Source organism: Ceratina calcarata, unplaced genomic scaffold, assembly GCF_001652005.2.
Source record: "Ceratina calcarata isolate Rehan_Ccalc_2016 unplaced genomic scaffold, ASM165200v1 scaffold98.2, whole genome shotgun sequence".
NCBI lineage: Eukaryota > Metazoa > Arthropoda > Insecta > Hymenoptera > Apidae > Ceratina > Ceratina calcarata.
The window spans coordinates 201,993-218,307 of record NW_017181217.1 but is presented as its reverse complement, the minus strand read 5'-3'; the positions used below and the strand labels follow the sequence as shown (position 1 = coordinate 218,307).

At 41.8% G+C, this 16,315-nt stretch overlaps 1 protein-coding gene across 6 annotated transcripts in view; it reads right to left on the bottom strand.

Annotated features, from left to right (window-relative positions):
• Positions 1–16,315, bottom strand: part of GABA-B-R3 (gamma-aminobutyric acid type B receptor subunit 3) — a 52,356-nt gene that overhangs the window by 4,281 nt on the left and 31,760 nt on the right. For 3 of the 6 annotated variants that reach the window (XM_026819271.1, XM_026819272.1, XM_026819273.1), the window contains exons 7-16: positions 15,630–15,854; positions 15,097–15,157; positions 7,125–7,248; positions 5,056–5,172; positions 4,809–4,971; positions 4,254–4,370; positions 4,004–4,165; positions 3,261–3,364; positions 2,230–2,523; positions 1,028–1,272 (exon numbers count right to left, since the gene is read on the bottom strand). In XM_026819271.1, the coding sequence (XP_026675072.1) occupies positions 1,028–1,272; positions 2,230–2,523; positions 3,261–3,364; positions 4,004–4,165; positions 4,254–4,370; positions 4,809–4,971; positions 5,056–5,172; positions 7,125–7,248; positions 15,097–15,157; positions 15,630–15,854 (1,612 nt within the window). Of the gene's footprint in view, positions 1–462; positions 476–1,027; positions 1,273–2,229; positions 2,524–3,260; positions 3,365–4,003; positions 4,166–4,253; positions 4,371–4,808; positions 4,972–5,055; positions 5,173–7,124; positions 7,249–15,096; positions 15,158–15,629; positions 15,855–16,315 lie in introns of all 6 variants that reach the window. The other 3 variants (XM_026819275.1, XM_018036196.2, XM_026819274.1) reach the window with 3 other exon arrangements.

The following is a 16,315-nucleotide window of genomic DNA, read 5'->3' as shown; positions in this document are numbered from 1 at the left end:
ATACTAAAAAGGTTATTCAGTTTTGAAATGTGTCATAATATTAATGGGAGTCATTGTAACTGTGGCCATTAGTATTAAGGCCTTTCACACGTTGTTCAGCCAAAATTGCATAGTTGAAATGAACTCTTTAATTATAGATAACGATCCACTATCTAGCGTTCTTCAGAGATCAGTGAGTGTACCTTATCGTTTCAAATGGCAATTATAATGAGTCGTACAGGACTCTGTAAACTGTCCCACTGGTGGCACGCAAATTAAATCAATTTTTTCAAATAAAAGTTGACTGCGAGGCACTGCGTGGGCTCATTTTAAAACTAAAACTTCGGAGTATACTTATCGTACTCATATGTATAACGATTCGATATGACTATCGGTGCTAGAGCTATAGTCCTCTACAATGCGGATACAAGCATGTAAGATCAATTTGAAACGAAATGCGTGCAATTAACGAATGTCTGTCACCTTTCTTGGACAGCTGAACGATGGAAGGACGACGAAGCGAGAAGAACATAAATTATATAGCGTTCCTTCTTTCTCTCCTCGGTATAATCGAATCTTTTATTCATCGTGCAAATTTCGCATCTGCCCGCGTATACATAAACGACGGCATTATGCATCTCATAGATTTTGCCACGAAAATATCGTACGTACAGCTGGGGACAATGATTCTCGACCTCTATTTTATTCTGTCAGTTTCCTCTATGGGAATAAGATACGAAAATAGTAATAAATCTAATTGTATGTCTCATTTCTTCAACGATCGATCTGCCACTTTATTTATTATACTGCCACTATGTTTATATATACACAAGTTTATTACTATTCTTGGGTCTTGTTCCCGACGGAAATTAACAGAATAGAAAATCATTGTCAGAAATACTTAAAAAATTCATGAGATCGCGGGGACGAGATGGCGAAGTGAAATCGACTCACGTATATACATGGCAGACGCGTAGATTTACATAGATAGGCAGACGACAGTCTTCGCATTTGCACAACGAATATCGAAGGGATCTCGATCACTCACCGGACGAGTCCGCGGACGGCCAGCTAGCCCTCGGTATGACTGGCGGTAATACGCTGAGCAACAACAATGGCAGGCCACCCCCGATGCTCGGATTGCGTTGCGGAATAGACGTGCTCGACGATGCGTGCGATGGTTCGACCGGCTCCTGCGCCAATTGTTTCTCCAATCTGGCTAACTCCAGCTCCAGCTGCGCCATTTCGCGACGGTACACGCGATTCTGCACTCCCACGCGGTATTGTAGCTCGCTATCGCCGCGGTAAGACGTATTCCGGTTAAATTCGTTACAAAAAAATTGCGTCGCTACGGTTATAACCGCGAATTGTATTAATTCCGCTGTTAGAGTGGTCGCGTTAAATGTACGAATGAGTCCTACGTGAAATGAAACGGTTTTATTTCTACTTCCATCCCCACTATAATACGTCTGGTTGTGCTCGAGCTCATTTTCAGTAGCGTAATCGGATCGTAACGTAATTCGATCCGCAGTGAATATCTATGTGAATTAATACTGATTCAACGACAAAACGTTCTTATCGTTTTTTTTTTGTACATGCATTTTTTCTAAGATTTTTCAAGCGAATTGTAAGCCCGAGAATTCTATCGTCCCGGATAATCGTAAATGCCGGATTTGAATCGTGCGTCCCGTTACCATAGCCTTGTAGTTTCGGATACGAGTTTTCGACGGGAAAACTTTAAACGTCGACCGTAATACGATTTCGATCCCCTGGTGGAACGCGATATCTCGCAACTTCTAAGCGGAGAATTCAATAAACTTTCCTTCATGCGCGATGCGTCGCTCGGGCCGAAATTCAGTAAAAGGCGGAGGATTGAATAAAATATGACGAACGATATCTGTGACCCGATTTTAAAGGCGAACCGTTTCTTAGCGACCGAATTGTCGAAACGTGGGAAGAACGTTAAAACGTGCTCCAGTTTAGGCAATAATTAATATTTTCCCGTTTTGATGGTCGCTAGTTACGAATTAAAATTTATTCATAGGTGAATGATTTTTGCAATTATAAATATCTCCAAATAATCAAACCTCGTCAACCCTAACAGCATTGACATACTAATTTTCAAGCATACACGGCAATTTTTTAATATGCCGTCACGTTGGATTGGCCGACTTGTTTTCTTGAATTTTAAGTTCAGATCCGTAATCAGCGATCCTCAAAAGTTTCATTCGAATAGATCGCGATACTTACGTCCTATCGTCGGTGACGAATCTCCTCGTGTTGCACTCGATCTTCAAGCCGAGGCTTTGCACCACGGGGTCGGCCCTCTCGCCGGCGAGAATATTCGTCAGTTGGGGTAGAAACAGCAACGCCAGCGTCGCCGTTGTGGACGCCAAGATCAACGCCGTGATCGTGACGAAGGCCAGAGTCGCGCGATCGGACATTAAATTCGCCAGCACGACCACGATACCGGAAGTGATCACCACGAAGTACACGCTCATCCCTATGTACTGGGAATCGTTCAGCGCTGGTATCTTCACGTGCCTGGAATTGCGTAAACGGGAAACGTAGCTCATACGAGGATATAAATCTCGTTTCTGATTCAAACGTTAGACCGCACCGTTGCGCCGCGCAGTGCGTTTTCATAAAAAAAAATCGTTGTAAAAACTGTTTATTTTTAATAACAATTTATTAACGAATTCAATTTATAACAAATATAATCATCAAATTATAACAATTAATAACAAGATTATAATCAAAATGTTGAAGAGGTGAAGCAAGTCGTTTCTGATTTTCTCGTAGAAAACGATCCAATGTTCTATTGCACTTTGGTCATTTCTTTGTTAGTTTTTCACAATACGGATCATTAATGTACGTTATTCCTGAGGTACATTATTCCTGAGGTCCTGGACAGAATAAAAGCCAACGACTTGTTCGTTTTTGTCGTATGACAACGCACTGTGCGCCGGTTCGTTACGAATTCAACGTTTAACAACGGACGAATCAATACCTTCCATTATTCCGACGATCTTGGAGCGTTTAATATCGTTACACGGTACAACGACAATTCGCTGTAGGCGGAAAGAGGAAACATCTTTGCTAATGAACGTTCTAATGGCATCGCTCGTTAAACTCTAATTCCGTTTCAACTCCGCCTCTTCGATCGAAAGTTTTCCGGCCCGAACCCCTCGTAGTAACGGATCTTTTTTATGTATGTATGTACGTACATCGAAAATCTCGCATCCGTAACTTACGACCCCGAAACTGAGAACAATCTTTACCTCGTTTCCCAGGCCATGTACACGCCTACGATCAGCAACAATCCCTTGTAAACGTACAGCGCGCCCAGCCAGCTGTTCGTGTGTAGAGAACGGCACACTTCCACCTGTTTCGAAACGGTACGATGACGAGAATTAATCGATCGTTGTTCGTTAAAGAGATTCCTACAGTTCTATCCGTCTTAACGAGGCTCCCCGTTGAGATCGGTGGTTTTATTAAAATTGAGTTGGTGGTTTTAGGTGGTTTTATTAAAATTGGGTTGGTGGTTTTAGGTGGTTTTATTAAAATTATGAAGTCAGGTGAATATGTTCTACTAAGAAATCAAAGAATCTCAATTCAGCATACATTACTATAGCTTACAAAATTAAATTGTGATTTCTTAAACGAGCTAACGTTGTTCCGGGTCAGTCTCGTAATATGACAACTTCGAATAACTCGTACGATATTTATTGTACAATAGAAATGAAATTAAACAACTATTACATGGTTTCCACATGCAGTGATCTATTTTCAGTTTCTTTCCTTTTCTATTTCAATTTATTTCGTAATCGTGCTTCTTTAAACCAGCTATGTATGTAGCTTAGGGAAACAAAAAAGATATCCCATCTTATTCTTCAGAATTAGAACTAATCCCCGCAAAAAGCACCCAATTTTAGCCATTTTCTAGCTTAAGGAAAATTGTGTCCACTTCTTCTCGTTTTCCGACTACTGTGCGACGGATTCGCCGCGTTACGTTTTTAAATACCTGAGGTTGATAGACCACGCCTCTGTCCTGCGGATTAATCTCCAGCGTCAGGTTTCGCAGGTGACGCTGCATCGGGTCGAAGGTCACCCATAGTGTCACCACGAGGCCGTCTACCAGTAGAAGGACGCAGATCAAACTTATCAGCTGCGTGTCTTGAAGCAGCTGCAAGTAGCCAGACTATAGCGATACTTCTCGCGGTAAATGTAGAAAAGATTTCGCACGATTCCTCGACGCCATCGGGTGTAGTTACCTTGTTCTTGACAACGCCGCTTCTACTCCTCGTAAAAATCCGATGCACGCGGTACGTCTTGGTGAACATCGATCCGAAGGCCAACGAAAACCCGGCAGACAATAAATAAACTCTTGCCTGGAAAACGGTGCGAGACGTAAGGAACGATTCTCGTGTTTTAATGAAAGAAACATTGTCTCAAAGTTCATTTCGATACCATCGCGTATGAAAGAACATTTCTACAACTATCCAAAACAATTCCTATTCCACTTGATACGCACACATGCAAAAATTCAACTAGTTAAGTTGCAATGCAAATGAATCCTAATTAAAACTTGAATTAAAATTTCAAGTTCTAGGAACAGATTTTGATGAAACGCAACTTAAATTAAAGCTATGGATCCCAGAAATGTAAATTAATTGTTTAGAAAATGAAAATTTAATTTTTGCACACATGAATGGGAAGTGGGTGACGAATCGTTTTAGGTAGCTGTACTTCAGACACTTAATATTAGACATTTACGTTGATGAGCTTTGATAAAAGTTTCGGATCGACTGATCCATCGTGAAACTAACGAACGGAAAGTGACCGATGCTCACGGTGCAGACTGTAGGATAGTAATCGTTGCTGTCCGGCAGCGTGGCGTGATCCAAGCCCAGTAGTATGACCGCACCATAGACGAGACCGCAACCGACGGCAGCCATGTTATTCAGTCTCGGGCTCGAAAGTTTGATGCTCCTGTCGAGCAACGAAAGGGACATTGCGCGCTTGTAACCCGCAGTGACCGGTCACCGCGGAAAGAATCGACCGACGTGAACTTACTTGTGCTTGCGGAAATGCAGATTGAAGGCCAAGAAAGCGAGGGCCAAAGTTACGCCGACGCTGGCGAGGCACGTAACCGCCAGGAAAGCCGCAGGTGCCACGGTCACCACTCTCAATCTGCTCGTAAAAAGAAGAAACGATTAAACCTCTAAAAAAATGTCTCGATATATTCACGTCTCGAGTTTTATTCACTGGCCCATTTGTCTATAATTTTAACTCAATACCTCGTATGTCGGATTTTATTTATGAATTTCTTACTTCTTTTAGACTGTTTTATCACAGCCAAGCGAGTGTCCAATACTTTCAGTGTACGTCCTCTTTTCCCCGGACGTGGTCCCTTTTTTAGATCTTAAATCTCAGTCCAAGTGTTTTAAATATGCAAAAACGTCCGGATTTTTACTTTCCTCATTTTTGCTCCAATTATTATTATTATTATTATTTTATGCAAGCTCAATGGACGAAGGAGAGGGACAAGTTAATTATAGAATCTGTCAGAGATCTTTTACACGCGCGATATAACTACAGAGACATGTCATGTCAAGACTTGCGTAGTAACTTGAAAAAAAGTAAAAAAATGTTATTAAAGAAAATTCAATCTTGGGAGAAGTATAAGAATAAAGACGCACAGGAACAAGAATAAAAAGAGCTAAACGTTTCATGTAGCTGTGCGGTAGTAGTAGATAATCTTTATTGTACTCTGCGAATTTTTATACGAAATAAAACATTTATGGCAACAGTTTGAAAAATTTATTTTAAATATTCATTTTATAATTTAAACATCGCGGTGAGTATTCAACTCTCGGTATTCTATGCATGTTTTATGCAATACAAAATTAAATGGTAAAATTTACTTATGAAAGTACGTCTTCTTTTAGTCACCTTTATTCCTAGCAAATGTCATTTTTTTTATTCTCTTTTGACAAGAGGAAAATATGCTAAGCCTACGAAAGAGTAATAAAGAAATTACGAATCGTGTAGAAAAATTTGTAATCCGTTTAGAGTGACTCGTATTAATTCGTAACGGGAAAGCGTTAGGAGGCTTCATAGAACGATAAGAGGCACGCTGATGCGAGGTGTGCTTTGCACGTATTAAAGTGTTTATTTTGATAGGGGATGAGCAAGTTTTGCGCGAAATCCGCGATGTCAACGTTCTCACCACCTTCGATAACAAGCCCGAGCAGGGCTTCCCAAAGTCTTGCTGAGATGAGCAAGATTGTTAATTTCGAAATGTTTAATGCCAAAGAAAGTGTTGAGAAAATATGCGCGTTCAAATCGATAAAAAATTGGACATAAGAGAAACAGGTATACTAATTTTATAAGATAATCCCTCATTATTTATGGCAATAATTATTTTTTATTACTTTTATAACATTTCAAAAATAATTAAACAGAAATAACTAAACAAATTCAAATAAGAAAAGAAAAAAATAATAAATTCATCAATCTGATGACTTCTGCAGTTGCTCAGCCTTGGTTCTAAGTTCTGAGTCGGTTGACTGTATTCTTAACACCTAGCCAGTAACTGGTTTATCAAATAATTTCGATTTCAATTAATTTATTAATGTATTATTAAAATCAATTCATCTCGATTCAATATACGAGCTAAGTTTCCAGTTTGAAATTGTTCTTGTAACAATCGAAATTACGATTAATCTAATTTATTTATTCATTTGTTTTTACAAATTTGTTAGATCAGGTCAGACAGAGATCGTCGATGGTCGCGGTCAGCACTTTGGGAATCCCTGGGATCGGCGTTTATCGCGCGTACAATATTATTAGCGTCTACGGAACACATTACACGGCCCGTGAACGATTACACGGTTGGCAATTGCGCGTTCGATATCCTGGCCCGTATTCGATCATTTTGTTTATAATTGGTCGTACGATCGGACGCGTAAGGCGAACAGTCTGATCGTAGCTCGGTTGTATAATTAAATAATTTTCAATTAGCAACACGAGTGATACCGATGCCACGGGATAACGCGTACGGTTATTAATCGGTACGATCGGACGATTCTACTAATTGGATTTCAATGTTCATCAGAGTCGAACGGAGAACAGTTGCGTACCGGAAAACCCTGCGAGCTGCGGGTGGATGTCCGCCGGGCCATCTCGTCGTCGCACATCCCGTACAATTCATTATCAGCTTCCCGTCTTCCGGGTTGAATATCGCGATCCTCCGGACAACGTGACCTAAAAGTGGAAAACTGTAAGGGGATTCATGGGGAAATATGGGACTAGATGGACGGGTGGTGTGAGATGGGTCAACGACGTGTCACAGAGACTGCTACTGTGTACGTGTAATCAAAATATAAATTTTAGTGTGAATGAACGTCAGTTTGAAAATATTGCTACTCCAGGCTACACGTGTCGTAATTTATGACGTAATTCTGAAAGTTTCCGATATATTCTTCTAACGATACATGAAATTTATAGTAACAGCAAGTACTTGAATAGCCTCGAGTACGTATTACTTTTTCGTTCGATATTGTATGCGATATATTGTAACAAAATAACATAGATATGTTAGCGATGAAATGTAGAATTGTCGTAGATATTCCCTCTGTGATCTATGGCGTAGCGTCAATTAATTCGTAGACATCTTGCCCCTGCTTTCACCTACAAGCGGTCCGTCGCGTCGTCGTCGTTGGAAGGTCGATGAGCAATTTAACCGCAATAAGATTTGAATCCCCTCCTCGGTTCCTCTTTACATTCGTTAAAAGACGGTTAGGAAGTGGAAATTCTTAAACGTAGGAATACGTTGAAGCGGATTGTGATTTCGGTTTAAACGGACCAAGTTCCGGGACACGAGTCCGCGATTAAACCGGAAAGTGTTTACCCAAACACTTATGTCTTCCATTAATATGGATGCGTTTCGGGAGGAAGCCTCACCGTATTCCAATTTCACGCTCCCGTTAGAGCGGGCAACTCGTTTCGCGTTGCGGATCCATCGAAATGAATTCGGGGCTCGCGGGCATCGCCGGTAATAAGTTCGCGTACGAGAGGCTGCTTCGAACTATTCGGAAGAAGGTCCGATTCACTCGAAAGTTTAATTCCCAGCGGTGAATCCTCTCGCGTTCATTGGAAATCCCTTTTCCTTTAGAATTTGTTTTTTTTTTATTTTTTTACCAGTAGCCCTGAGCTGGTTTGGATAAAGTCGAACGTATACATGCACGAGTCTTGTAAAGAAGGCACCGAGAGGGAATCGAAGGGCATAGAATTCCTATTTGCCTCGATATAACCGCGTTTAAGCGGACGACCTCTCAGAGAATTAGGAACGAGAAAGGTTTTTTCGAACGCGTCGCGGGACAAAGCCTCGAAATCGATTCTATTTCGCTTTACCGAATTTAATCTCGGTCCCCGTTACGCGATTCTTTCGAAAAGTGCAAACGAGAGGAGATAACGTCAGCCGATGCGACTTTACGACGTTGCGAACACTTTTATTTGTTCCATTCCATCCTGTCCTCTCGGATAAATGAAATCGATTCGTTTCGATTCTTTATTCTCTCGATCGCCGTTGGTTTCCTCAAAACTTGTACAGCGTTTATTTGTACAGCTTAAGATAATTATTCTCGACTCGTTTCGTATTATCTTAATTTTACAGGGAGAAGACTCAAAGATATGAACAATTCCTCATTTTTTCAATATTTTATTTACACGTTTGATTAAATACTAACAAATTCTCTACATATAATTGCCCGAGAATTAGTTGAAGAACTTAAGACTGAATTGAGTCAGAACTGAGTTATTTGAAGTCATTATATTACGAGGCTTACCCTGTATATTGTTAACTTTTATTTACATTAAATTGTGAAATGAACTAACATCAGTAATTATTACTTAATACATAGGATAGTATTGTTTAAATCTTGAAACTTTAAAATCATATGAAAATCCAGCTGACATCGGATAAGATCGAGGATTGAAGGAATGAGATATAGATTTATTCCTATTTTTGGGTGTTCACCTCATGGGAGAAACTGACAATCGAAAACGGGTCGAGAATCATCGTCCACCGAGCTGTACGTCACGAATCAAAAAGAAGCGTGAGAAGGAAAGTCTGTTGAGCGATCTAATATCGCGGAAACTGTTCCGTGAAAGGATTACCTCGGGTACGAGACGATATCGGGGTTTTTTTCATCAGCTTAATGACAGCAGCTGGATAATAATCCTCGTTTCGCTCCCACTCTCAGCTCGTGCACGGCCGATTACTATTTCCGGGAAGCCAAAGATAAAACAGGTCGACCCGATCGCTGTTTAAAGGCTCGCGGGAACTACCCGTCTCAGCCCGTATTCCCTTCGTGAATCTTTAAGCGTCTCCGCGCTCTCGGAACGCCAGTCTTGACAGTTCGTGGCCCGCGAATCGAATTACTTTTTGTTTTCTATATAGATTGGCTGGAAAACTCACAGCTGCGGTTACGACGGCGCGTGATCGAGGCGAATACACGACCGAATCCGAATTTTGTCTTGCTGCGAACTGCGGGAGAACACGTACCGCTACGTGGAAACTGTTATCCACGAGATTTTTCATTTTCAACCCCTTCGTATACTGCGCACGCCATTTCTCTTCCTCTAAAACCATTTCTCTGATTATCACCGCTCTTATTAGATGGAAGATGGAACGGTAGTCCGAAGTTTGACACACTTTTTTGAGGATTGCCGGTTCACTCAGACGATTACTTTGCGGTTAATCGACGATCGCTTCTATGTTCTTCAAAGTTCTTTCCCCTGTAATAGACGAAACCCTTTGACGCGAACCGAACCGCACTCGACGGTCCGATTAAATTAGATACAGCGGCCCGCGAAAGTATTCCAACATTTTTTAAAACGGAATCACTTTTTTAATATTGTAGCAAATTACTTTTTTCTTCGTCTAGTAATAAAACAATGCCGAATTCCTTTATTGTTATCTCTTAAAAAGAACCATGAGTAATATCAGTTTAGAAATTAAAGAGAAATCGATACCACCGTGTGGCAGCGGTTCATTAATCATTATTTTTAAGTCGAACAATCGTCCTTTGCTCATCGTGAATTTTTCATTAATCTTCCTTCCTTTTTCCATGTTTGCGATTGAAACGTTTTATCATCGTTGTAAATGTTACAAGAGATCAGTATCTCGTAAAGCGTCGCTTTGGAATTCATCGTTCTGAGTAGTTTTCGGGACGGTGTTCGGAACGCAAAGCGGTGAAGATAAATTCAATTCGAACTGTTACGTAACGGCAGAAAGATCGTCGCGACGGTCGGGAACGATGAAGGAAGAAAGAGATCGGGCGACGGATCTTTTTCCCCCGTCATCGTGATCGTACCCGAAAGAGTAAAAATCCGTGGGCTTCGCCAACGCGACTCTGTATCCGCTACAGGATTTGATGGATTACAGCCGTAGGACCTCGACTGTCGAGCGGTTAGATGGATGAAAGGGGTGCCCGAGTAGGTAAACTGTGAAATGAGAAAAAAAAGAGGGAACGTGTACAGAGAGAACAGGGGTAACGGGAAACCGGAGGTAAAGAAGCGGGCTCGCTGATGGTATCCAATTTGTCCTGCGGAACTACGCCACGAGTCTTTTGCCTATCGCTGATGACGGAGATTCGTGCCAGTTCGTTGACTTTATCAGAAATCGATGCTCGAACCCTCGGAAAAAGAAGAGCCTCTTCGTAGCTCGGACAAGGTTAACGAGCCGAACGATCCCGCTCTGTGTGTCCCGAGCAATCGTTCAGCAACGAGAGTCGCATAAGTGAAAATGCTTGGAGAACAGTAGAAGTCGTAAATTTAAAGACCATTAAAAGCATAAGTCTTGTAATAACAGTGGGAGTTCCTCGTTAATATCTCTAACTGTAAGTCTGTGTACATACAGATGGCTCATAAGATTCACTTCGCCTATACACATAGAAGATATCCAGACATTCACGTGGGTCCAAGTAGCGACGATGCATGGAAAGCAAACGCGACGGTGCAAATCGCTGCAATCCATATAGTTACGAACCTATTAATTTTTGACGTATTGATTGTGTAACCTACGTTGAATAGAGGCGACTTGAGGCGTGCGCGTTCATAAAAATGGCGTAAAAGTAACGTTATTCGGGGACTTTTCAGCTGCTTTATCGCTCGATGTATAGCCATCGCTTAAAAAAAAAACAGGGAAAAGAGAGCAGGGTACGTTCTCCGCGAAGCTTTTAAGAGATTGTTATTCTGAGTAGTTTTCGGGACGGTGTTCGGAACGCAAAGCGGTGAAGATAAATTCAATTCGAACTGTTACGTAACGGCAGAAAGATCGTCGCGACGGTCGGGAACGATGAAGGAAGAAAGAGATCGGGCGACGGATCTTTTTCCCCCGTCATCGTGATCGTACCCGAAAGAGTAAAAATCCGTGGGCTTCGCCAACGCGACTCTGTATCCGCTACAGGATTTGATGGATTACAGCCGTAGGACCTCGACTGTCGAGCGGTTAGATGGATGAAAGGGGTGCCCGAGTAGGTAAACTGTGAAATGAGAAAAAAAAGAGGGAACGTGTACAGAGAGAACAGGGGTAACGGGAAACCGGAGGTAAAGAAGCGGGCTCGCTGATGGTATCCAATTTGTCCTGCGGAACTACGCCACGAGTCTTTTGCCTATCGCTGATGACGGAGATTCGTGCCAGTTCGTTGACTTTATCAGAAATCGATGCTCGAACCCTCGGAAAAAGAAGAGCCTCTTCGTAGCTCGGACAAGGTTAACGAGCCGAACGATCCCGCTCTGTGTGTCCCGAGCAATCGTTCAGCAACGAGAGTCGCATAAGTGAAAATGCTTGGAGAACAGTAGAAGTCGTAAATTTAAAGACCATTAAAAGCATAAGTCTTGTAATAACAGTGGGAGTTCCTCGTTAATATCTCTAACTGTAAGTCTGTGTACATACAGATGGCTCATAAGATTCACTTCGCCTATACACATAGAAGATATCCAGACATTCACGTGGGTCCAAGTAGCGACGATGCATGGAAAGCAAACGCGACGGTGCAAATCGCTGCAATCCATATAGTTACGAACCTATTAATTTTTGACGTATTGATTGTGTAACCTACGTTGAATAGAGGCGACTTGAGGCGTGCGCGTTCATAAAAATGGCGTAAAAGTAACGTTATTCGGGGACTTTTCAGCTGCTTTATCGCTCGATGTATAGCCATCGCTTAAAAAAAAAACAGGGAAAAGAGAGCAGGGTACGTTCTCCGCGAAGCTTTTAAGAGATTGTTCAAGCCTTCGTACAACGAGATCTTTGTGGAACGAAGAGCAGGAAACGGGGAGAAGGAACACGAAAGAAAAGAAGTAATGAATCTTGGTCTTAAGAAAGTGTCGACGATATTCTGGTTTCTAGATCGATTTTCGATTGCGGTAAACGATTCGTTAAACGCCTCGAATACCGTATACAAGCATATTTGAATGAATTACTTCTAAGAGTCGTAATAGGAGGCACGCTCAGTGCATTGCCATTGGACAAATATAAGAAAAAAATCAATTTCTGCGTTGGTACTCGGAAATCATCGTTGAAGGATTCCTGGGTATCCATTTCTAAGATGAGAAGTGTAATTTGAAAGTATAAACAGACGAATCTCTCTGCTACGTTGCATACAAGTAAAAAAGTTCAATCGGAGTTCGTCGACCAAGGAAGTTAGGCAAGCAGTGTTCTAAAAGTGACAATTTTGTATTATTTCCAATGAAAACTGATTTGTTTAGAAGTTATGATTTTCGTTCCGGAATCCGCGACACATTGCACGATCAACTCGATTCCACGTCGCATTTCCTAGCCTCCATCGATCTCTATCTATCCGTCTTTTTCCTCTTTCGCGGATCTCCGTAGTCGATTCGTAAGGATCCCGTTTCATTAATTATTCATCGACTTCTTACCGACGTCGGATGGAACGGCAAACATCTTTTGGTCGCGTTCGCACGAGGCTCACGGGCCATCTAGTTTCATGCATTAGACCTGCGGCGGACACATACGCGGTATCGAGAGTCCTCGTGGCTCTTTTGACTCGGATTCCCACGGTGTGCGCTTTTCAACTACCCCGCGGCGTGTACCAGGAAAATTGCAACGGATCGATCAATTAATCGTCGGACTCGGCCTGGCACGGTCTTCCTTTACAACCCATGAACGTCCCGTTTTCCACCAAGATTTATAGCTTCCGCGATTCATCCACCGGAGCTTTGTCCGAACCGACGGAAGCAAACGCGTATTTAGAAAATAGCGAGTCGAACTTGTTACCTGGTGAGGTAACGAGATTTGCGAGATAATTAGGAGCGAGATGAAAGGAAAATGTTGCCAATAAAACGTGTCGCGGATTGGTTTCATTTGTCGAGTGGCCTGCGTCTCGATGCGGCGTTAATTACGTTTACGGTCGTATCGCATGCCAAATTCATGGGGAGTTAAGTGCAGAGCCGGTTTAATTGTCTCGTGTTTGAACAGTCCGGGGCGACGTGGAAATGCGCGAGCGTATGGTCGGCTCGAGATCAGCTCGCTGGAACGTCAAATCATCGTGATGGCTGGGGCAGCAGGGTTTCGATCGGCTAAAGAGCATTCGAACTCCATCCGTCCATCGCAGACCCATAAATTCGGTTAACCGCGCTGCTACGCGATTCCTGTCTTCCGATCGTTCGTCAAAAAGCATTTTTATTTATTCACCTCTTCTAGTCCCATTCCTCATGTTTAACTTCATATTTATTTTTAATTCAAGTTAAATCTGCTAATTTTTATTATTCTCTTTTCTCAGTATATCTCTTGTTAAGTTTTTATTATTTGTTTTATTCTTAAGTGTACATCTGTGTCATTTACAGGGTGAATCTCGAACCGAGACGATTTCGAGTAATTTGTAAAGTATTTGTTGTAAGATAAAAATTTTTACATTTTGACTGCGTCACCCAAATTCAGGTGACACATGGAATTTTCAATAGGCTGTATTACCCAGAACAGAGTGATAGACATATTGGCTGTGCTATTTCGAAAGGTAGTTAACAGGATATAAGTTAATAAAATATAAAAATATATTATCATAAACTTGAATTAAAAAGTTTAATCAAAGAGAGTATTTCGTTTGGCAATTAAAGTGTTAAAAAAATGTTATATGGCTTCCGCCGGGACGTGTTGTGATTTGTTTTTTTGCGAGATATTCGATATCATGCTTTGCACTGCGTTATGTATAGAAAACCAAAGAGGTAAAGAAGTATTTGAAACGGGAGCGTGGATGTGAAGCACGAGTCAATGAGCGCACGGCACTTTGCACTACCTGGTCGTTCCGTTCGGTTTCGCGGCACTGAAACCGAGCGCGGATAATCTCTATAAATCAAGACGAGTGGATTTGCGATCCTTCATCATTTCCGACTGCGTTCGTCTCTTCGCTTACAGCTTAAATGGAATTTAATTTCGCGCGTTGCAATTTGTCAAATTCGTTCGACTGAGTCAAGGCGCGTAATTTATTTCGATTCTGAGTTTTATTATCATGTATAAAGAATCGATGATTGGAGAGAGAAAATTTATTTTAAATTGTGGTAAAACAAGTGCAGAGTGATTAATTTTTACTAATGTAGAACGTTTGCGAGAATCCTGAATGTTTCCGCGAATTTCGATATATTCTGTAACCCCGAAATTTTCGGAAATCCGACACCGAGAAAAATTATCGTCCTGACACGACCTAACGGGTTCTCGCACACCTTTATAGTCGATAAATGGCATTATCGTTTCTCAATAGCGTTAATTAGCGAATCTTGCATTCTCTCGAAATTGGAGAACATATATCGGAACCGAATAGAGTGCTATCGTGCGCATCGCGTTTTACGGTGGAACGCATCGCGAGAAACGCGGAGCAGCGACTGAAATCATATAGTCGATCGGACATTGAACAATAGGAATGCCCGGTAAATGGGCTCATCCTCCTGTTTAAACGCGTCAGTTAACTGCTCTGCGAGCACACGAGGTGCACCGTCTTTGGGAATTGCTCGCATAGCCTGTTCTCTCGCCGAGTGCTCGTATAGAAACCCTTGTGAATCGTGCGCGACGATATCGTAAAGTTTACTCACCGTGCATCTGGTAGAACGCCGTGATACCCACCCGATCGGCTCCATCGAACGAGACCGGTCCCTGGAATAAACAAATGCATTCAACGTGATAATCGTTATCTTATAAAATAAGCGAAACCGTCGAATATTTATTAAAAGTTGCCATCCACTGTGAGCGTTTCGCCCGCACTGAATATTAGAATGCTGATTTTTATGCAAAATAAAATATTTTCGATGCATAAGATATTGCACGTACGGATAATATCAACCGGATCGTTTTAAATCCTAATCATTCGATTTGTGAATAAGGTATAAAAAATTAAAGAGTCTGCAAAGCGAAGCACGATTTATGCCCGCGTAAAGCTCGCCGACCATGATTGCCTACGTAAATGATCGATGGGAAGGTCCGGCCGCCTAATTTTCGTTTCTCCATTCCGCGAAAATACACTCGCGAATGGTTGTACGTCGTACACAAAATTCGGACTCGACACTTGAATATTTCACGAGCAATCGAGCTGCCATTATTTTAACATTGCACATTATTATTCGCTCACCGAAACCCCGAGGAAACGCAATTGTTTCAATTGTTGCAACAGCTCCAGCGCGATGTCCTTCCGCGTGTGCGTGTACTGCGCCACGCTGGCGTTCTCTTTGGTCAGGATGCTTTCGGTTTGTTCCAATGCTAGAGCCATGGCCCAGACAGCGTCGAAGATCTGACCGGCGAATTTCGAATGCGTTACGCCTCTCTTAGCCAATTCTGTCGTAAACTTGATGCTCGTCTGTAGGCAACGATATTAGTTGAGACAGAAGGGTGGTTCGATTATAAATGGCCGACCTTAATAATAATAATTAATAATAATAATAGTGCAATCAAATGTTTCGCCTATGAGACAAAACAGATTTCATTTAATCTTATCTTACTTCTTTCGCCCGTAAAGAGGAGTTCTACATTTTTATATTGTTTCGCCTCAGGTATAATAAAGAGGTGCGACCGAAGTGGACCTTGCCGTAATCCTTGGAAAACACACCCGAGATTTTCATTACCTTGGAACTTGATAAAGGTCCGGGGACGAGGATTAAATAAAACAAAAATTGCAATCTCAATATCCTACGGCAAGCTTTTCTCTGTTGCTTTTATCGTTTACTAGGGTATCAGAAAAAAATCGCGTTCGATATACGTTGCTATGCATGCGCGGAAGGTAATGCTTATTCCTTTATCCCGATCCTTATCGAAGATGAA